Raw genomic sequence first — 23,310 nt, 5'->3', positions numbered from 1 at the left:
ATGCTCAAATACAGGATTAGACAGTATATGTTGTTCCTGGTTTATCCGATGGTAAGGCTGATGTGCTGAGGAGCCAAGAAATCCTATTTCATGGTTCACTAATCCTGTGCTTGATCACAGACCTCTTGAGGTCTATATCTGAAATGATTCTTGTTGTCGATCAAATATCACACATCTGTGGACGTTCTTTAATTAACTATGAAATTCTCAACATGCTCGAAATATCAAGACACGAGACTGCTAACTTCCATTTACCATGATGCCCAATGCCAGATAGCTACCAAGAAGTACAAGCCAGAAAAAACAATATGTGCCCCCGCGACGCCTTTATAACTCCCAATACGCGGATTAGAGATTTTTTTCTTTCGACCATCTTTCGATCATTCTACCTAAAATCTTCAGAATTCATAGATAATTGGAATAAATTCGTAAACCAGGTCAGTAAATGGTTAATTCCATAAAAGTCTTTTTTTTTATGAGGTATAACTAGCAATTCCCTACCAACTGGGTTCTATCTTCACCGCCCCCATGCTACTCCTCTTGCCCCATGCTACTCCTCTTGCTGCTATTCATACTGCAGGATGTTTACTCAGCCAACACTTGGATCCAGCTCTACCCAAAATTTTTTGGTTCACCCACTTCTTCTATATTCTATGAGTTGAATTGGTTTTGAGATTTGGTCACAAGTGTTATTCCAGTCTTGATATTTGTAATGGTATTGTTAAAATTTCCTATTTCTAGATGAAATGCCTAGAAGGAATAAAAAATCGTGGTTGAGGAAAGTCATAGTAGCAAAAGCTATTAGAATTTATATTTTATATGTTGGACTAATCTGTTTTGTTATTAATTGACGGAGGGTAAAGAATGACCGAAAGAAGATGCTCGAAGTTATATTTTTTTTTGTTCATTGGTATAAACCCAATAAGTATACATGTCTCCATGGGATAATTTTTTTATGTATTCCTGAGAAAAGAAATTTGTCCATTTCATTATAGATTTGGACTGAGAAACTATCGTCCCAATCAAATTGAATGGGATGTCTTGGCTCTAACATGTGTTTTGGAAAAAGTAACATGAAACTCAGAATTATGGATATATTCAGTACTTCCAAATGAAAGCCAAAGATCTTACATTTCCGAATGAACTAGAGCTATATTTCTTTTCAATTTCTATTCTAAAGTTTTGTGTTTCCACACCTTTTTTTTAAGACCTCGAAAAATAATGAATGGACATTCCTTTTCTTAAATCTACGGCTCCATTGTGCGTGCTCATGATAAAAGTTTTGTATAAATGTATCGCCGTATTATTAAGTATTTTGCTTTTAAGTTCTTTTTTTTATAACAGGTGAAATAGATTAACCTAGCTGAAGCGTAATGGTAATGCATTGATGGCCCATACTAGGTCCCAACAGAAGCATTTTAACAAATTTGAAGTAATGACCATGTAACTAATAACCGGGGTTTATGGTATAATAGTGCCTTAAGGAAAGGGCTTGCCACAATAAAGTAGGAATAATATTATATGCTTCAACCACCGAGCATCTGCTTGGATGGTATCACCTCTTGCTATCTGGGCAAGAGCTTGGAATTTGATTCAGATTGGGGCTGACATGGTTTTCCCCCTATCCATTCACAGGGCAACCAAACATGACTTTAAAAGGATGTTTAACCTTTTTCAAAACACCATGGCCTTGGACACCCTGCCTACCTCATATCAGACACAAGTAAACTGTTTATAGGAACAATCCAAACTCAAAGCTTGAAACCCAAGGATTCATGAAAACTTACAGTCCATATATCTATTGTATAACTGCATCTTGTTTGTGCAATTCTGCATCAAGTTGCACTTTTGAAACATAGGTCATTAAAACGTCATGAGATCTTTACGCATCCTATTTTCTTGTACCTTGGTCTCTCAGATAAAGTATATATTCTATAACAAGACACTCTCGATCACAATTAACTGTGATGGCTCAGAAAGAAGAAAATGTGGGATCTGATGGAGTAAATAGTGATGCCGAGGAAGGGGAGAGAGAGAGAGAGAGAGAGGGAGGGAGAGGAGGAGGGAGGGGTAGGCAAGTACTGAGAATCCACAAGACATGAAGGGTAAGAAATATACAGGGGTGTTGCATTAGATCTTCAAAGAGATCTCAGGTTGGAGCGAGCAATGACCTTCCAATCAACTAGCTTCCACTGAAAGGATCTCAAGTTCAGCCCACCAAAGCGGGGAAAGTCTTGGGTTTGCTGCTTCAGGTGAAATCCCAAGCACGTTCCTCAATCTGGATGAAACTTCCTTCATCATTGGCCTCTTCTTTGGATCCTCATGAATGCAATCTTGGATGACATCACAAATGATATCTAGCTCCTCTTCTTTATGGGACTTCAATGAAAGATCAATCATAGAGCGAATACCACGGTTATTGTTCAAGCATTCCACAGCCTGTTATTTCAGCAAAGTAGAAATCTTAGATTCGTTGACACATCATAGTATCCTTCAGTGAGGAAACTGCAACAACATTGACACAGCTGAAAAGAAAAAGAATCGAGAAATATTTGCATATGAATTTCCAGTATTGACAGAAGGATATCATATCAGGTTACCAAGTTTATGAGGGAGCCTTGTTCTTCAGAATATGGAACTTTTCCAGAGATTATTTCTAATAAAATAGTTCCAAAGCTGTAAACATTGCTTGCAAGATCTGAAGATGGAGATTCAGAGAAATCAGCATCATCATCTCCAAGTATCTTTCCTTTAGCAGCAACTTCTTTCCAAATATTGATATCCGCAACCTGCACAAAATTACATGAGCATATAAACCAAATATGTGAAAGCACTGCAAGAAAAAAAATTGCTGACCTTAGCAGCATAATCATCTGCGATGAAGATAGAAGTTGACTGTAGGTCAGGGTGTGCGATAGGTGGATTAAGCTCATGCATGTGCTGAAGACAGTATGCAATCCCCATCACGATCCTCATTCTAGCACTCCAATCAAGATGATCAAATTGTTCATCTGCAAAACAGAAACTTCCAGCTGTATGTTCCTTCTGTCCATGATTGCCTTCAAATAAAAACATTCATCAATTTCACTCATTCATTTTTCTTACCATGAAGATGCTCATAAAGTGACCCATTGGGTGAGTATTCAAACACCATCATCCTCATAAAAGGCTCATCTTCCTCACAGTAACCAATAAGATTGACAAAATTTTTGTGGTTTATTCGTGATAATGTGTCTATCTGTAGATCCAAGAACCCCCAAAAAATGTTAGTTATTTGGCATGCCATACACGGGATATTAACATGTAGAGAAGGCAATATGCTTTACGAAGACACCAAGAATGAAAAACCTTTTTTCTGAAATGCATTTCAGAGCGCTTTGACCACTCTTTGGCAGAGGGAACTGCAGTGGATGCAACTGCAATTTCGACTCCGCTTGACAATGTTCCCTTAAACACAGTGTAATCTGGATAAGAGATGACAATATTGCTAAAATCCTCACAAGCAGCTTCTAGTTCTGCACGATTTAGTTTTGGTACACCTGTAGATGTTCAAAGAAAGCCAAATGCTTGCATTTAATGGGAAATTAAAAGAAAAAAAACAGTAGCGGCACTAAAAAACTATACCATTATGTATCATTAGCAGAAATGCTGGAAACCATGCCATTAGGGCATTAAACAGCATATTCTTTGAATTAACTGTTGATTCTGCTAATTGATATTCTAATACCTCATCAGTTGAGGATTAAATAGTGTGTGCAATAGATAAAACCTACGAGCATATAATTGGACTTCATTCCATAAAACACCGTATTGTCCACTCTGTCTTGAAAAACTACATCTACCATGCAGAATGTGTGATTCATTTTAAGACAAACCACTTGACTAGATTGAGGTTTCTTGGTTAAGATTTAGATACCATAGTTGGAAACGGGATGGGGCTGACCCCTAGACAGAATTTATTAAGAAAGATCATCTCTGTATATATTGATGATTACCGGTCATATATAGTGTTCAACGGGGGCTAATGCCATCACTTATACTGACTACAATTGTTTTCCCCTTCTCTTCTTCTCAGCCTGCTCCCATATTAAACTACATATGTTTTGCAAAATGAGATGACCCTTGACCTATTTCTAATAAAATATGGACTATAACTACAATAGTAAATGGCCTTCTGACAAAGGTTTCACCATTGCTCCTACATATGTCAGTAAAGGAGCACATCACTTACATGATATTTCATAACATTGAACAGGGATAAAGAACGCACCTGTGACAAATGCCTTCTGTAACTGACCACTTAATCCAGTCCTCCAGGGACCTATTGTAGCCACTCCCTTGTGCCGGCACACGAAAATCATGCATGCCATGATAATAAGGAGTAATGCAAGCACTGGGAGTACCAGAATATACACCCAGTTCAGTGATCCTTTTCTTGATGCATGTTTGTTCTCCACTGAATCTCGAGGCTTTGATGACCTAGATGGAATATTAGGTGGACTTGCAGGTGATGTAGATGCTGGAGATGGTTTCTTCTTAACATTTCCACTCGGTACAGCAGGAAATGAACCACTTCCCGTAGAGGGAACCGTGACAATTTCCTTAGGGTTTGCACTGCTTCCAGGTGCAGCAGCAAGGTTGCTGGTTTCTTCAAGCAGTCTACGGCGAACAGTATCCACAAATACACTTCGTGCAAAATATGGCTCACTAAAATCAGCTGCATATAAGAAAGATCATCATAGTTAGTTTTGTTGGTAATGTTATTAGGCTGAAAATTCTTGTTGCTGTTATGGATATCTTTCTTCATATTCGTACTCACCATGAAAATTGTCACCATGTCTTTCTTCATATCCCTGTATAGAGCCTCCTTTGAAGCCGTAGTTTGACAGTAAAAGGCTTCTGTAGTTGAAAAAGTTTCTAAAATTTGTATTCAGAATGTATAATGGTAGAAGTCAATACTATGAGGGACAAAGAGGAAAGGGATCAAGAATGATACTTACATGGGTAACATGTCCAAAACTTGTAGAATGTTTCCTTTGAGATGGGTCAAAAAAGAGTTAATCTTTTTCAGTTTTTGCAAGCCACTCTGCCAGATGCTGAAATGTAGATGACATTGGCATATATTTGCAATTAGATAAATTATGTGTAGTTGCATACAATGTCAAAATGCACATTTAGAACAACAAGTGTGTGCATCAAAAAGAAAAGTAACATGAATACAACTAACTAGAATCTTTTACAATTCTTCTTCTTTTTTTTTCTAAAATTGTTTAGATGTGTTCGAATGAATTGAATAAAATCTTCTGAAAAGTGAAAAAAATCTAAAATTTAAGGACCGCATCAAACTGGTAGCGTCAGATGATAGATGGTATGGCTTATTGAATTGCTTTCAGAAGGAAACAAAATATGTCACTTTTCTTTGTAATATTAAAACCCAAATTGTCTAATATTTAACATCATATACTTATATCTAGAAGGAGATTAGCATCACATACTGTTGAATATACCATGCATATATAGATAATATCAAGACAAGTACTAGTACATATTGGCATCAATGTATAATCACAAATGCCTATTCTCACAAAAAGGAAAAATACAAATAGCTTCATCCGTTATAAACTAATTTCATGATATAAAAGTCGAATCAGTTCTAAATTGCTATGTAACTCAAAATGAAATTGCACTAATTTCCACAATCCATATCAAAAATGGATTGGATAACATCCAACCCAATGTGCTCTAACATTCAATTGATATCCGTATCCATATTTACATCCATCAAGAAAAGTGGATATGGATATGGTCATAAACACAAATATCCAAATAGAATCCATTTTCAACCCAATTTAATCTCAAACTCTCACTACTCTAACCTTTGGTAGGTGACGGCACTAAAATGTTTCAAACTTTATTCCTATAGAGTGATTTCTTTAACTAGTGGATTGCATTCTTGAGTCATTAACAATCAGGATGTGGCTTAGAGGAGTTATTAGTAGCATTAAAAGAGTCATTCCATTAAGTGGATGTCATTATTTTTTGCTACTCTTTGTATAATCATTTGTTTCTTTCATAAAAAAACAGAAGAAAGTTGACAGATTGCATATTTAATCCAAGCTAGTGGTTCTTCACAAAGAATTGTTGGCATGTCTCCAGCAGGACAATAAGACAGCAAAAGTTGAAGCTTATAAATGAGGTTCGACTTTCCACACCAAAAGTCTCTACCTATCTTGTCCCAAGGAAGATCTGAAGCCAGTGGCTTATCTAAGAGTGTGACCACTAAGCGTTGTTGCCTTCTATTCTCGCCCGGATCTTTAATCTCAAACACTCTTCAATACTGTTTGGAAAGTAGATGTGCATTGATCTTCTTTTTCCTAGACGGCTAGACAGACTAAAGGTAGAATGGGCCTCTGTGCTTACTGCTCGTGCCTGGCATGGTATTGTTGATGAGTCAGGACTTGCCCTTGTTGTTGAACTGGAAGAAGCCGAAGTAAAGTAACTTCTACCCATTAAGCTGAAGTGACCAGCTTTCTCCTGAGTAGATATAAGGTTATATTTTCCTTTTTTTTAAATTGACACTATTATATTAGCTTTTCAACAATTGTGCTTCATTGATAACCAACTGAGCTCATATAGTAGATATATTTGCACTATTATTCATTGGATCAACCTCTATGACCCGATCACATGTGGGTTACCATTTGACAGTGTCTTGTGGTATTAATTCAATACCAACCTATTTACTTTTCTAATTTGAACTCTATTCAGAAAAAAGCCAAAAGAGGAAACCAAAATTACCAAAAAAAGAAGAAAGCTAAAGGATGAAATTGACTATGGATAGCAAATAATTTTAGATCATATCTAATGAAGGTAGAACTATTTACTTGGACGAAAAAACCTTCACAACCTTGAAATGTTGAGCAATGAATAATGCCTTACCAGTGCCCAAATTTTCTGTTTAAGCAACCTACATTAGTAGCCTCATCACAAGAAAGGTTTCCATCATATATCAGATCTGAGTGCATGTTAGGCTTGTCAACCCAAGGTATGCTGCCTTGAAATTTGTTACTGCAAAGCAGACTGTAACAGAAAACAGAAACTATCTCTCATAAATTTGTATTCTTGGCAAATGAAGCAAAGACATGTATGTGATAATAGACATACAGGTGCTTAAGTGATAGCATTTCTCCTATCTGCATTGGAATTGTTCCATTCAAGTTATTATTCCTCAGATCCAAGAGCTCCAGCATATTTAGGTATCCAATCTCCTTAGGTATGATGCCAGAAAAATTGTTCTTGTAAAGCACTCTGCCAGTAGAATACACATAATCAATAATACACTAAGAAAATTGGCATCTATAAAAAATGATAAAAAAATATTTTAAGCAATCATGCATTTTAAAGACCTAGATTTTACCAAACACTGTATATATATTCTTTTGGTAAGTAAGCCATATACATATTATATGATAGCTGCTTTTTTTTGATACATATATGATAGCTGTTAGACAAATTGTTTTATAGAGGATCCAACATTAACTGTAATGTGAATATGAACTGTAGTGTACTAAAGACATACTATAGAAGGGACATGGCCTTGCATCATTTGAGCCTATAGCATGAATGCAACAGTTTCTAAACCTTGCTTCTTGCCTCAAATTTACATGGTATTAAGGCCTCCAATCTGCTTAATATGTGCACTCACCACTCAAAGATATAAGCACAAAACTGGTGCGTCTATTTGAATTCTCTACTATTGCATTTAATTACGTTTTGCCTGCTAAATATGGAAAGTTGCCAAAAAGTCGATTGGCTTTGATGACCAAAGCAATCTTCTAGACACTAACAGATATCAGATATTCAAAGCACACTATCTTCAATTGTATAGAAATGTAGTTTATTGCATAACTAGATTGGATGTTTCATGTTCAATTTTAATGGTCTCAACTCTCAATATTAAGCAACTGGAGTGTTATTATGCTAAGTGTTGGGCCATTATGTGAAGCATATTAAATTTGATTTATGAAACTGTCAAGTCCATATCGAGTTATTTATGAGGTTACTGCTTGAGAACATGGAGTGAAACACAAATTGAGCTTATTTATGTTTGCTGTGAAATGAAAGTAGATGATTGACTAGCTAGGAAAAGAGATGAAGATCAAGGTACAAATGCCTAGGAAAAGGCCATTAAGAGACCCATATTAGATGTGCTTTTGAACACCTTGATGCCACATAAACAAGAAAAAATGAGAAAATTTTAGATGCAACAGAGATTAGTAGATGATATTGGAGTAAGAGATGGACCAACAACCATATTAGAGGAGAAAATGGAGGAGTAAGTCTCAATCAATATTTCATTTGAGATGGGATGCTTATATTACTTCAAAATAGAATGATGAGACTATTCTTGGCCCTTCCTTCTTCTAAATTTGAATTTTTAATCACTCTCACATGTAACACAGTTATAAAGGTCATAGTTTTATGTCATCCTCCACCTTTCTACCACCTTGAATTAATTGAAGGACAGGCCATTGAAAAGATATCCAAATGAATCGCTGGGTACCCCACCATTTGCACATGCATGTGCGCACGCGCATGAGAGAGAGAGATCAGATTTATATTGAAAAGGTATTATGAAACTAAGCATTTGGCAAAGGGGAAAAGATTTATGGTTTATGAAGTTATCTACCCATCCAGTTATAGGTCAAGTTGTAGCAATTATTATTTTGAGTGAAAATAAACAGATAAAACACTACTTACAGGGCTCTCAAGTGGCTAAGCTTTCCAATCTCAGGTGCCAAAACCCCTTCCAGAGATGACTCTTTTAGGTTCCTGCAATTTGCAGTGCTATCAGACCTCAGAACAGCCAAATGATTCAGATAATCTCTCATCATAAAAGTTCATGGGAAAAAAAGAAAGAAAAAACTGCAAAAGAAAAAGCATTACAATGAAATGCCCATTTCATATGTTGAAATTTAATAAACTGAAAGAAAGAGCTGAGAAATCTCGCAACCAAAATAGAGTCGATACATCTTTATCGCTCAACAGTCAACTCTGATTGCACTTCATGTAAAGGCACACATTAAAACTGAATTGTCAGTTCACGAACCAGGTTCCATGTAAATAAGGATAACCAAAAGCAACAAGCATTGTCCCATATAACTGGTGTTCACTTAATCAACCTTTCTAAGTCCCCATCAATACAAGCATTTTATAATCTGTTCTCCAACTTTTATGCAGTTTTTGCTTCCACCAAGATTTTTCTGGCCTCTTATTCCTCTGTCTTCACATTTCTGTTTAGCATGCCTCTTCCTCTTTCCCTTCTTTCGAGCTCTTCCACAACAATCCACACCTCTCCATTTACCAGGCCAAGTCCCATTATCCAATTTCACTCAAGCAGGGTGAATAAGGTGAAGAATGAGGATGATTTTAGAGCACTCTCTAGTTGTTGCCGCATTCTAAAGCAACTTAAGAGAAACCTCTTGAGACAGTGATTAGGCTGGCAACACGGTACTGATCAAAATTTAAGACTGAATACAGGTAGTCACATGAAGCATAACAAATATCGTAAACCTAACAAAAGAGTGGGCACAAATTTATGAGAAAGAATCAAAGAACGAGAAGAGAAGACTTCAAACCACCAAGAAGAAAGTTGGAAGAAAAGATTCAAGCTAAGTGCGGATTAGCAAAATAGTGTTTCGAAAGTACATAGGCCTGTCAAGACGACCCAATCCGAAATAGATTGTGATGTATCTTATTGGGAATTAAACAGCAGTTCAATGATTACCTGAGCTAACGATTCTTGGAAAGTCTGAAAATTCAAGCTTAAACAATATTAAACTGTAACAAACTGATGTGTTAAAATTAAAACATCAAAAGATATATAACAAGTTGCAGAAAGATCCGGGAAAAAAAAAAGCATAACAACAAGGGATGATGAACTTACAGAATCATTACATTACCATCGATGCAACGAACGCCAGTCCAATTGCAAGGAGTGCTGTCATTTGGATCCCAATTCTCAAAGACTCCATAAGGATCGACTTCCACTCTTGCGCGGAACTGTAACAGCGCAAATCCTTCATCCCCGCCAATTCACAAGCATCATCAGAGGAATGACAATAACATCATTAGCAATACTGCAACTATTAATACTAGAAGCATCAATAGCTTAGCTATCATATTACCTTCAGGATTTAGCGACAAGCATTCATCGCTTAGGAGATGGATCAACAACACGGCGCACAAAACCTTGTGCAGCTGGAAAGTGAACAGGTTCCACCTTCCCCCCATCTCTGGTGCCCAAAAATTCAAATTTGACCACAAAAAAAAATAAAATTCCTATGCTTGAAACCTACAAAGACTCCCCTCTTCGATTTCTCCGACACGAAGCCGACGAGGGAATAGCTTCATAATCCAACTATTCTTGTCAAAGTTATTATCTCCACCATACATAACCTCCTAATCGGCAGAACTTCAGCATGGGACGGCGAAAGCGGTTGCGAATTCCCAATCTCTCATCTCCTCTACTAAAAATTCCCAAGAAACTCCTCTTACGATCGCAATCTGCCCATCTGGATTGACGGAAAAACAAACCAGAATCGAACAAAAATAGTCGTCAAGAAAGAATAATTTCTTTTCAGAGAATCTGAGTATGCTTTATCTGCAAGCGATTCGACTTCCAAAGGAAAACTTTTTGGATCAAATAATAATAATAATAATAATAATAAATGATACTACACTCGGAAATCAAAGTAGCACGTACAACTTACCCTCTTTTTTTTCTTTTCTTTTCTTTTTCTTTCCTTTGCTTCTGTATTCTTTTGGAGAGGTCCCTCTCAATAGCAACCACCACCACCACCAATCCTCATCATCTTTAGGCGACGGCTTCCATACGCCATCTCTCTCTCTCTTTTTCTCCTTGGGCCTATCCTTTTCTTGCCCAATGCTCGGCAGCGTCTCACTTTCTCTGTTTCTTTTTTTTTTCTCTTTTTCTTTTTACCGATTCCGCGTTAAGTTTTGGTTTTTTCTTATTATTATTATTATTTTGTTATAAGGTTTTCTAACTTCATCTCCTAGACCGCTCTCGTTCTTTCTCTCACTATGATGAGGCAGTTTGGGACGGCGGGTACGAGTCGCCGGCGGCGGGGAATTGGGTGGGTGTGTGCTTTTTCCTGCGCGATTTCGTGGCGGGAGAGGGGTGGGCCCGCCGCAACCGTCGGGTTCGGACGCGCGAACGCCAACCTCCTATCGACGGGCTTTCCAACTTTGACCAGCTCTTCCCTCTCCGTCCACGTCGTGCCTCCATTTCCTCATTTGACCTCGCTCTCTCTCCTCCTTCTTTGTCCCCTGTCATCTAATAATAGAAATCAAATTATTTGTCATTAAAATATAACAATATGATGTATTGCATTCTCTTTGGCAAAAAAAAAAAAAAAATCTCATTGTTTATCATAATAAGCAAAATATATGATGGATTATGACACGTGTCAGCATTTGTTATAAGGAATGCTAAACAAGGTTAGTTTTTGTTTTCTTATAAAAAAGTTTAAACAACCCCTCCAACAAACACCCAACTTAGACAACTTCTTTTGTTAGTTGCACTCATATTCGTTTGGTGTGAAGAGCCGATGTACCAAACAAAAAAAAAACCCAGCTGCACATCTCTCAAGTAATACATACATACATAGATGCGTGCATGCATATTTGTATATATATATATAAAAATATCCTTAAGCATGAACTATGTCAAAGTTCTTAAAAGCTGAAATAGTGATCATCTTATCCATCATTTTGATATCATATCAGTTGATAACTTAGAAAGTATAAATTTATACTGGCTAAAAATATAAAGGTTAAGATTTTGTATATATCTCATAGGTAAGGGTATGTAACTAGCATGCATGGATGTCTTCACCGACATGAAAACCTTGGAACTATGTTAAATGGAGCCTCTATGTGTACCCTAGTAAGATGGTTATGATATGAGTGATAAGAACTGAGAAGTAAGCAAGTAATATTGCTTACTCATTGACAACTTTGAACCATCAAGGTTGCGTCGCTCTTCTTGTCATCTCCTCGAAGATACTGTTAGCTGTAATGATCTTGACCTTCTTTGGCCTTTGGCAGGACTTTGGATCCAAGTGAATAAGATCAATGTTGTGAAGGTTGGTGCCATTTGGAATCATCCCCAAAATCCCATGTAACCGCATTTGGTGCACTTCTCTGTGTGGATGCTTCCAATTCATTATAGGTAATTTAATATCACCATGCTTGTTTGAAAAGTCAAACTTCACTGCATGGATTCTAGGAGATCCATGCTGTTACGGGGGGTTCCCCGAATTTAGTCCCACATCGGCCGTGTAGCGGGAAGGTTTGTGCCATATAATGGGGGGCTCAATCACCCTTCCCTTAGGAGGCGCCTTTTGTGGGGCAAAACCGTGAGGCGCCGTGAGGAGGGCTCCGGGTACGCTCGACCCCCGAATCGGACCCAAAGCGGACAATACCTTCTGGGGGACACTCTTTCTTCTGCTGCTCGGCTGGTGTGTGGGCTCTGCTGGTGACGGGGTGCAAATCCCGCATCACATGCATTTACCTACTCATAGGAAAAATTAATTACTCTTGGAAGGGATGTAACATATATGACAAAATCAAAATTACCTTTACCTTCGTGTTTGGATCATGCTTGATTGGAGGTTCAAATCCCTTTTATGACATAAATCAGTGACAGTCTACTATTGACCATTTTCATATTAAGTACTTTCTCTATTATCACAAGGGAAAAAAATCAATCACAAGTATACACTCAATGTTATGATAAAAAATTGTATATAGATTAAGTTTCGATATTGTGAAGCTCGAACTTACTCAACTTGGTTCATCACTGGATTTAATTTGTTATTGCACACAAAACCATCTAAATAGTGTTCTAAATGGCGTCGACCTAGTCTAAAAACATATAATGCTAAGATAGTTGCTTTGATTGACCAAGAGATGTGCACATAGCTACTCTTATTATATTATGGTGGACTAGGGCATTTCTTATCTGTGGCTATATCCTAGTTGACGTCCTTGTAGCCCACAGAAACAAGCAAACAGAAAAGATAATCCCTTAGAATAACATTATTCTATTTTAATAAATTATAATTTTTATTATTTTATTTTTAAACCAAATCACGCTAGAAAGAGTCTCCTAACCTTATCCTACCCAATAGTTTACTTGATATGCAGTATTAAATTTTGTCCCTATACCTCATATTTCTTATAAAACTTCCTAGGTATGCGTCGAGGCAAATATATAATGGATAATTTTAAGCAGATGAATGAACTTGAGACTTCCAAATAATCGTATTTGACCTAGATTAGATCCCAATCACACCCGACCTTGGAACCAAACTTACTGGATCCAATCTGAGTGATATTTGCCTTATTCTATTGATTCGGATCCAACCCGATGCTTGGATGGATCATGTTCGACTTGAAATATAGATCCACACCCTCAATGGGTCCAAAACAAGATTCGGTGGTAACGGAATCCGACGCAATCCAATAATTGAGTGTCTCAAATGAATGTCTCCAATCCAGCTCACAACATGCTTATATACAAATCTAAATTTTCCAATCCTAGGCCCCTCTTTATCCAGATCAACCAACTATAACTCCCTCCCCACCCTGCCCAATTTCTTTTAAGGGGAGAGAAGGCCAAAAAAAAAAAAGGAAGAAAAAGAAACGCTACATCCAATGGCAGTGGGCATGCACTTAAATGTCAAGTGGCCCACAGCAAACTATGGATGCAATTCCCCACCAAAGAATGCATCAGAAGTCCAGTGCACGCCCATTTGTCTGCTACCTTCCCATGGAAGTCAGGTTGGGTGCCATCATGAGACCCATATGGCCATACCTCAAGATAAACAGCGCACATTGAATTATTCCAAAATGTAGAAGAAAAGAGATTGCAATAATGCTATACAAGACGAATGGGCAATGTTACAGGGAAGACCCTATGAGTCGTTGGCTAGAGAATGGCGATAATGTGGTATTGATGATACAACCATTAGTTCAAAAAGCTTTTGGCTTTTGTCCCTGATGCTATATGTGTTTTTTTTTTAAGTACAATGGCGGTTTACCGGCCAACAAAATCATAAAATAAAACACCACATAATGGCTCTGGAACAGACCCACCCCAACTCAAACAAAACTACCGAAGTGGTAGGCCGCATAGAAAACCATCCAGTCGGCCGCCCCATTGGCCTCTTTGAACACGTGTGAAGCTTGGTAGGAGTCGCACTCCTCCATCAACCTACGAATCTCAAGGATCAGCAACTGATCATCAGCAATGCGTTTCCATCCCTGTTTCTGGATCCACTCAACTACTATGATCGAGTCGTCCTCAAGAATAATATGGTCTTCATCCAGTATCCGTCTCACGTCTGCTATATGTTTTTTTCATAAGAAAGTAGGAGGTGGTTGATAAGAATAGAGGGAGGATGCAAGAAGGTATGATCTAACCAAATAAAGGGAAGTGAAAACGTGCCATCACATCTATTAAAAATAAAGGCTCGACTCGCTATTTTATGTAGCCGAGCTTCTAGATGGAGACAGAAAACATTTTTAACAAGAAAGGCGAAGTTGGTTAACATCAATGAGATCATAACGTATGATGAAAGTAGGACTTAAATTCAAGCCAAAAATATCTAATTTCGGGTGATTTCTCCGGCCAAACAAGTTGTTACCCTCCAAACTACTTGAAAAAAATGATCCCCAAACCTATCCTTCTATAAAGCTTTTCATTCACAACCATGAGTGAAGGTTTTAGCTAGAACTTTCATGGTGCCGTGCGCCTATTATTAACCAAGATTGGCTTGAGGTGGATCCAATTTACATTGAATTTTTTGTGTACATATCCTCTTAAAGATTAATATTTGTGTGAATACCCTTCCAAAATTTATATTTGCATGTTTATGCCTCATCAAACACTTGTTTTGTATGTATACCCTTTTTTTTCTTCTTCTTTTTACATATGTACCCATGCCATTTAATGCCATTAAGAAATTAGCAGTTTAAAATTAAAATGGCGAAAATACCATTAATGGGTAAACATGCAAAAAGAAATGTTTATAAGGGTATACATGCAAATAGTAATTTTGGAGGGTATCCATACAATTTCAAATATTTAGGAGGGTACATACACAAAAAATTCTTAAATTTTTGCATAAATACCCTCTTAAATATTGAATTTTTTATAAATGCCCTTCAAATTGATATAAAGATTTTATAAATAAAAAAATAAAATTAGAATTTTTTGCATATAAACCTATCTAAAATTGTATGAATATTCTTGTAAAGTATTATTTACATATATACTCTTATAAATATTTTTTTTTCATATTATCCATTAAGAATATTTTAGTTATTTTTAATTTTAAACCACTAACTTTTTAACGACGTTAGGTGGTATGGACTTATATGCAAGAGAAAAAAGAAAATAAAGGATATACAAGCAAAACAAATATTATATATATGCAAATATTATTTTTTTAAAAAAATATTATATAAATTTAATATTTTTTAAAATAAATTATATAAAAAATTTACTTACATTGGCCACCCCTGATCCTCGCCAAAATAGTCTTCCTGAGTGCAAACAACTTAACATTATCAGATCTTGGACTTTACCGACGACCGAGTCAATATATATTAATTAATTATATATCTATCTCATTGATTAAAAAAATCTTATATTAAAAGTTTTGATTAAATATTAATTATATTACAAATACGCCGTCCCATCTTCACGGACTCCCTCCGCGTCCCTCCTTCCCTTTCCCCGTCCTCCCCACAACCAAGAAGTGAAAAATTATTAAATAAGGAGAGAAAAAAGGCCCCGGGAGAGGAAGAAACCCATCTCTCTCTTCGGCAGAGAGAGCGAGATGGCATCCCGGCGGAGGGAAATTCAATCGAGGAGAGGGTCGTCGGTCTCGTCGGTGTCGTCTGACGAGCTGTTCGTGGAGGCGCGTAGCTCGCCGCCGCGGGAGGGGGAGGAGGAGGGGGAGGCAGCGCCGCCGGTGGCGGCGGGGGAGGAGGAGGGACGGTGGGAGAAAATGCTGCCGGAGCTGCTGGAAGAGATCGTGAAGAGGGTGGAGGATGGCGGCGAGCGGTGGCCGCTCAGGAAGAACGTGGTGTCCTGTGCCTGCGTCTGCCGTCGGTGGAGGGAGATCACCAAGGGGATCGTCCAATCGCCGATGGAAAGCGGGCGGATCACCTTCCCTTCCTCCCTCAAACAGGTAAAGCCGAAACTTTTCGCCCATTTTATCTCCTTGCCTGCGTGGTTTTTGCTCTTGATTTCTTTTTCGCCCCTTAAATCTTCAAGGATTGGGCGTGGATCTGGTGGAAACTTGTGATCTTGGGTCTTCTTGTTGGGGATTTTTGTTTTTCAGAAAAATCCCATCTTGTGGGAGATTTCGGAGCGACTCGGGGATCGATTATTTCCATTGTTCATTTAAATTACTTGTTTTTTTTTTTACTTTTCCATAATTTTATGTAATTGTGGAAGGTTGAGATTAATTGGATGTGAAATGTGGGGTTAAATGCAGCCGGGGCCAAAGGACTTGCCAATCCAATGCTTCATCAAAAGGAACAAGAAGAATTCAACATTTTACTTATATCTCAGCTTGACACAAAGTAAGCAGATATTTGAACATAATGTGTCTTCTCATGATGTGTTATTTCAATATTTTCTTCATCTATATAGTTGATCTATGGCTGATGGTAAAAGAACACGCTCGCTTGCAATGGCTAGTTGTGAACAGAAAGCTTTCAGTTTTCTTATGTCTTTGAATTTGGTTGGTAATGGGATGGGTCCATTTAGATATTGGACTTTACATGCAACATGATCCTTATTATGATGGTGGCAATGGTTGAGGGCCAGCTTTCTTAGCATGTCCTTGGGAAATTTTAACTTCTAGGTGGTGGTTGGATGCTTGACTACTTCATTAGTATTATATCTTTTATATTTGTAGGAATTCTAATTTATAGCCTTCATTTAGGTTGCTGATATGTTTGTTACTATGCGATGGATTGTGGTTTCTGTGAAATGTATGTGAATGAATATTTCAACTCAACTCAATTATAGTAACCCTCTCCAACAAGTGCCATTCTAAGTGCCTCTCGTGTTCATCACAAAATATCACCCTGATATGATAGCTAGAATTCAACTACCTCTTTATGTTTTATTTTGAAAAAGGTTTTAGGTTGGTACTGAAATCATATGTTCATCTTGCGGGATTGTATGGAGTCCTTAATCTTGTGTTCTTGGTTATTTACTGTTAGCATAATTTAGGAATTATGTAATACCTGCATCACCCATAATATTTTTCTTTATTAGTATGATCCGGCATCAATCTATATTATTTTCTTGGGTTAGCATGATCTTGTTAAAGTGATTTTAGGGATCACATAACAACCTGTATCACCCATAATTTTTTTCTTTGTTAGTGTGATCATGTATGAACCTATATTATTTTTCTTATATGGAGTCTGTACACAAGTATATATAACCCCTAAGATATACCGAATGCGATAAAACAAAAAAATAAAATCATTTTTCTCTTTATTTTTTTCTATTTTTTTTCTACAAATATTTTAATATGGTATCAGAGCCACCGATCATCTAATCTACTGCCACGATCTCTTCCGTCATTGTTGTGGTCGTCGTTGCCACGTCTAGAAGCTTTGAAGATTCCATTGTTGATCTATCGATCTCTATTCTCGAATAAATCAACACCCGAAGATCCTTTATTTTTTTTGGATCCACAGATCTTCTGTTTTACCACAGATCTTCTATTTCTTAGTGAATCAACATTCAAAAATCTCATATTCCTTAGTAGATTTGCATACTCTCCATTTTTGGTGGATTAATATCCGAAGATCTTTTGTTTTCTATGGATCCGCAGCTCCTCTCCACCGCTTTTCTTCTTAGCTTCAGATCTTCGATCGTCTCTCCTCACTGTCGCTCAGTTCCTTTTTCTCCATCTCCGATTTTATTTTGCTGCCTTTGGCTCCTTCACCATCTAGTTCGAGGTCTCTTGCTCCTCTTCAATGGTGCCTCCGTTTACGAAGATCATTGACCTTCAGTTGTCTTCTCTCTAAGTTCTGTCCGTCCTCGTTGCAACTGTTATCTTATATGCGTCTTTTCGCTGCCACATTATCAGACAGGTCAATTAGCCACATTGGCAGACACGTCATTTTGTCACATCAGTCAAACACGTCAACAGACACTGATTTGCTGTGTTAGTCAGTCATGTCGGTGGACGCATTAGTCTACCACATCAGTTAGCTACGTCAGTATTACCAAACATATCAGTTTGCTGCATTAGTTTTCTAATTTGTCGCATCAGTTTCTAAGCTGCTATGTCAACTTCTATTTTGCCATATCAAATTCTGTATTGTCACATCAGCTTGACACATATGTCTGTCATATCAGTTTCTGAGTTGTTATATCAACTCCTAATATGCTACATCAGTTTATGAGCTGCTATAACGGCTTGTGTTCTGCCACATCAGGCTCTGTGCTACCACATCAGTTTCTTTACACCGCTTCTCTATCTATTACTTGTGGTAAGTCACTTCCCTTCTTCTTCCTTGCTCCTGTTGTTCCTTTCTTGCCATGCCTATTTATTTAGGTCTAGTCAGATTGGGTCTGCATCTGTGTTCATGGTTTTAGAGAAGTTGCCAATTGAGTTAAATTCAACTAGCCTGGTATAGCACATTGTAAGGTTTTTCAGCTTGGTTTTAATGGCTTCTCAAGATCTACATGTCTAAACCCATATGTAGGGCTTGTTGACTATGCTGTTATGGCTAGTGATTTAGCTGATACCAGCTTTGAAATAAGTTAACCAAAACTCGACCACGTTTCTAGGTAGTGTGCATGTCTACACAAGAACAATTGAAGTATGTTACTTTGGATTGGATACATATATGTGAGGATGGGGGGATGCAAAATAAATTATCTTTGATGGAGGATTTGGACTATTGGTACCTACAAGGAATATACAGGAGTGCCCTATCTGTGGGCTTTGTACATCTGTGCATTTTTCTACAGGTTGATCTTTAAATAAAATTGCTTCACATCTTTGAAGCAACCACATTTTTAAGCATTTTGCCATCTATAACTGGCAACAAGAATATGCTTCTTATTAAAGGGTGACATGACACAATCTGTTGACTGGGTAGGAATGTGAAACCATGCAGGTGTCTAACTCTTGTTCATGGTGTTGTGGAATGGAAGACCCTGTCACCCGCAACCTATGTTTCTTGGAGACCAACTTTAAGTTATCAATAATCTTAGTAAAACATGGATGAAGGTAGAATAATGCTAACTTGATGATGTGAGAGTTTCATGGTGCGGTGATCTTGTCACTTGATTTCTGCATATTCTGTATTCTTTCAAATTCTATAGTAGGAATTTTTTGAGGCTGCATTTATGCACTCGTGAATGCAGTAAAAGATCGTTTGATGTTTTATCAACCTGTAGTGTGTTGCTACATTGTACTTTTTGTTAACCTTGAATGATGGAAAAAAAAAATCTGTTGCAGCATTCACGGATAAAGGGAAATTCCTATTGGCAGCTCGAAGATTTAGGCATGGTGCCCACACTGAGTATATTATCTCTCTTGATGCTGATGACCTGGCCCAAGGAAGTAATGCATATATGGGGAAGTTGAGGTGAGCCTCCAGCATTCTAGTGTCTGCTTACTTTAAGCACTATATAGAATCTGTAATCTCATCAAGCAACATTCGGGTTTTGCTTCAACAAGTTCTATTCTAGTTGTTCTTTGGTGAAACTCCAACTGGAACTATGCCTGCTTATTCTATCTATTATACTGCATTAAAAACTGCATTTCTTTTGAGGTTTCCCTAATTAACAATTCCACTCGACTTCTTGGAACATGCATCTGATTTTCATATTTGTTCAAGCAGTATGGACTGTTTGCCTAATAATTAGATGGAAATATATGTACAGATTACATGTACATAAATACAAAAATGTGTTCATTTTCTGTCATGTAGATATGTGTACATAAACATAGCTAGTTGGCATTGATTTCCATATGCATATATTGATACATCTGGTGGTATATCTGGCGGAGCCACCTTACATTTGCCCCAAGCCTTCAGCTCTCCCATGGGCCTTATCATTAGAGTCCTGATGACTACATATTTTCTTCAAAAAAAAAGTGGACATCTGGACCTTAATTTTAAAAATCACGGCCACTCATCTTATCTCTCACATTCAAATGTATGTGCCCAGTTCTAGCCTACTAAAATTTGTACACATATGCATTTATTATGCTGTATGCTGCAAGTTGTATAAAATTCCAAGTTTTCATCTTTAAAATAAGAGACAAGGTAGAGGATTGACCTATTTGTATGCTTGTACTTTGCATTTCAAAGCTTATCTCAAGATTTCTTTATTTACCTGTTTTACTTGCAAATTTTTTGGCAGCCTAGTTTTTGAACGCATGCTGAATAGTGTGCTCTTTTGCGCCCCATGTACGAATTCTTAAGGCATGTTTAAATCAGTTTGTTGGACCAGTTTTACATGCAAACAGAAGCTGCCATCTTGTCTGAGTGTGAGCTAAAGAAATTGCTCCTTTCTGTGTAAATTACTTTTCCTATCTCAGAACATAAACCATTTTTACATGCCAACCAATTCACCCTAGTTTGAGTGAGCATGCTGACTAAATACACCTTTTTCCTATATTTAACTTGTTGCCCAGATGTCCCTTGCAGATCTGACTTCTTGGGGACAAAGTTTACAATCTATGACAGCCGGCCACCATACGATGGTGCAAAGGCAGCAAGCAGCCGAGCAAGCCGGCGTTTTGCTAGCAAGCAAATCAGCCCGCAGGTCTCATCCAGTAATTTCAAAGTTGGACAGGTACATTACAAATTCAACCTACTAAAATCAAGAGGACCGAGAAGGATGCACTGCACTTTGCAATGCCCTGCAGCTCAAGAAACTGCAAAGGATGACTCTGAGAAGTCGAAGGCACACAGCCCTGGGGGTTTTGCAGTTTTGAGGAACAAAGCTCCTAGGTGGCAAGAGCATCTGCAGTGCTGGTGCTTGAATTTCCATGGCCGGGTCACAGTTGCTTCAGTGAAAAATTTTAAGCTGGTAGCAACGGCAGATCCCAGCCAGCCATGGGGGATTGGAGATGAGGAAACAGTGCTGCTTCAGTTTGGGAAGGTTGGTGACGACATGTTTACCATGGACTACCGGCAGCCACTCTCAGCCTTCCTGGCATTTGCCACCTGCCTTACCAGCTTTGGTACAAAATTTGCCTGTGGATAAAAACCTCCCTGAATATGTTAACCTGCAGTATGTGGTTGTGTTGTAGCTGTAGAGACTGGGACTTTTTGTTCCTTTCTTGCTGGGATGGGGAAGTCTTGTTTGAGCATTCATATCTGCGCAGGATTTAATCTGCATGTCATGTATTGTATACTTTATGGCGTGGCAATGAGACCAATCCAATCTCAGAATCTTTTCTTCTAGTTTTTAGTTGTGATATGTAATGTAATGTCTTGTGCCACCAACCGTGGAAACTTAAACAGTCTAGTTTTCTGATGAACTCAAAAAAATAAAAAAAGAAAAGAAAAAACAAGTCTCGAGTGGTTGGTTTGAACCATGTAGGAAATTGGTGAACCAGGTGAGGGAGGATTTGGTAGCTGGTTTTGTGTTGTTTGAGGCTTATGTTTTTTTGGGGTGGTCTCCTTCGAGGTCAACCCTGGAAAACAAGTTTCTTTCCTATTGGAGGCATATGTTTTCGCTGGTGGTTTCCTTTGTAGCTGCTACGGTTCTGTTCTTTGGAAAAGCAAGTTTTCTTTCCCAATAAAAGCCTTTTTGTTTGTGTTTTTGCTTGTTACGGGAAATTCTTTTCTTCTTTTTCCTTGGAATATATGACTTTACTGTTAGGGTTGGTTTGGTTACAAGAAAGCAATGGAAAATCTAAGGCCAGTTGGTATTTTTTTCTTCTCTTTTTTTTCCAAAATCTTAAGGATAAAAATAAACTAGATCGAACAATATATGGTGAAAAATTTTAATTTCTTGAATCACTTCTAAGATCATAAATTTTTGGTAGTTAAGATTTGTTGTTTTTAGAAAAAAGTGAAAATAAAAGCAAGGGACAATAAAAGCTTTGTGCAAATAATGCATGCATTTATCTTAAATTATTAATATATTATAAGAAAAAATATTTTCGTCAAAAAATAATATTTTTAGATTGAAAAATAAATACCTGGCCGTATTTGTTTTAATTTCTCATATAGTACCTACCATTTATTTTACTACATTTTTAATCTACTTTGCGTACCAAACATAATAATATGATATGCGATTTATTTTTCCATGTCGGACTAAGCTAAACGGGATCCGAGAAAAAATTCTTTTCAGGAGCCAAATGAATCCTATATCTAATTCTAAAGGTAGGAACTCGAATGCGCTTTTCCTTTGACGAAAGAGATAGGACGAGGGCGATTGATAGAACTGTTGAGAGGTGCCCATGAGTGGCTAATCATCGATTAGATCTAGAGGACAGAAATAGAAGAACTGCCTCAAAACTGAGTTGTATCATCGTTCGAACTGAAGGTTCCAAGTCCATATCGATCATTGAAGGCCGGAGAGAATCCAACACTGATTTCTTTTTCTTTTTCAAGAGCTGACCATGTAACTTAGTTTCTTCGGAACCGTGACGCTGAGCACATCATGTTCCAGCGAGCACTTGATATCATCCATGTCGGCATTCTCCGGGAGCCGGAACCATCGCAGGAACCAGTTAACATTGGAGCAGGCAAGGGCAGCGGCGCCGCCGCCAGGACACCTACCGGGGGTATTCCAGAGCCAATTCCAGGGAATTTAGGGATCGCACTTCCGAGATATCCATCGAGAAGGGGACGAACGCCCCAAGCCTTCCGATCTATGGTGCGAACGAAGATATCGTGTTCCTCCCGAGATATTGTCCGCTTTGAGGGTCGAGCGTACCCAGAGCCCTCCTCACGGTTTTGTCCCACAAAAAGGCCCTCGAGAGGAAAGGATTTCCACCCCCCATTTAAGGCAAGGAACCTTTCCGCTACTAGCCGATGTGGGACTAAATTCAAGGCCCTCTCCCCCCCTACAACATCGTGTATCCTCCCCTTCGCGGTCTCCTACATGGATTAATAACATGTGAAGAGAGACCACATGGTTCAACGCTAGTTGCTGGCAGCAAACTCTTTTTTTTTTTCTCTTTTCTCTTTTTTATATATATATTTATT

The 23,310-nt window shown here is 37.9% G+C and overlaps 2 protein-coding genes across 4 annotated transcripts; one reads left to right on the top strand and one right to left on the bottom strand.

Moving 5' to 3' along the window:
- Positions 1–1,772: 1,772 nt before the first annotated feature.
- LOC103706885 (protein MALE DISCOVERER 2-like) lies at positions 1,773–11,213 on the bottom strand. Of its 2 annotated transcripts, none has more exons than XM_008791149.5 (14): positions 10,773–11,213; positions 10,188–10,574; positions 9,947–10,079; positions 8,761–8,832; positions 7,165–7,308; positions 6,940–7,080; positions 5,001–5,096; positions 4,820–4,917; positions 4,271–4,717; positions 3,349–3,539; positions 3,106–3,238; positions 2,857–3,011; positions 2,601–2,789; positions 1,773–2,439 (listed from the first exon to the last, which is right to left on the bottom strand). In XM_008791149.5, exons 2-14 carry the CDS (start codon positions 10,291–10,293, stop codon positions 2,179–2,181), a joined length of 2,166 nt encoding a protein of 721 aa, XP_008789371.4. In that variant the 5' UTR covers positions 10,294–10,574; positions 10,773–11,213; the 3' UTR covers positions 1,773–2,178. The 2 variants fall into 2 exon arrangements, with proteins under 2 accessions (XP_008789371.4, XP_017698210.4); XM_017842721.5 differs by having other exon boundaries at positions 4,820–4,899; positions 10,773–10,910.
- Positions 11,214–15,787: 4,574 nt separating this feature from the next.
- On the top strand, positions 15,788–21,552 carry LOC103706886 (tubby-like F-box protein 1). Of its 2 annotated transcripts, XM_088706197.2 has the most exons (5): positions 15,788–16,283; positions 16,593–16,680; positions 18,562–18,615; positions 19,593–19,722; positions 20,791–21,552. In XM_088706197.2, exons 1-5 carry the CDS (start codon positions 15,930–15,932, stop codon positions 21,350–21,352), a joined length of 1,188 nt encoding a protein of 395 aa, XP_088562323.2. In that variant the 5' UTR covers positions 15,788–15,929; the 3' UTR covers positions 21,353–21,552. The 2 variants fall into 2 exon arrangements, with proteins under 2 accessions (XP_088562323.2, XP_008789372.4); XM_008791150.5 differs by lacking the exon at positions 18,562–18,615 and having other exon boundaries at positions 15,790–16,283.
- The last annotated feature ends 1,758 nt before the right edge of the window (positions 21,553–23,310 follow it).

Source organism: Phoenix dactylifera, chromosome 1 (assembly GCF_051530095.1).
Source record: "Phoenix dactylifera cultivar Ajwa chromosome 1, Ajwa_hap1_PhDact_Kaust_v1.1, whole genome shotgun sequence".
Taxonomy (NCBI): Eukaryota; Viridiplantae; Streptophyta; class Magnoliopsida; order Arecales; family Arecaceae; genus Phoenix; species Phoenix dactylifera.
This window is presented reverse-complemented; position numbering and strand designations above follow the sequence as displayed.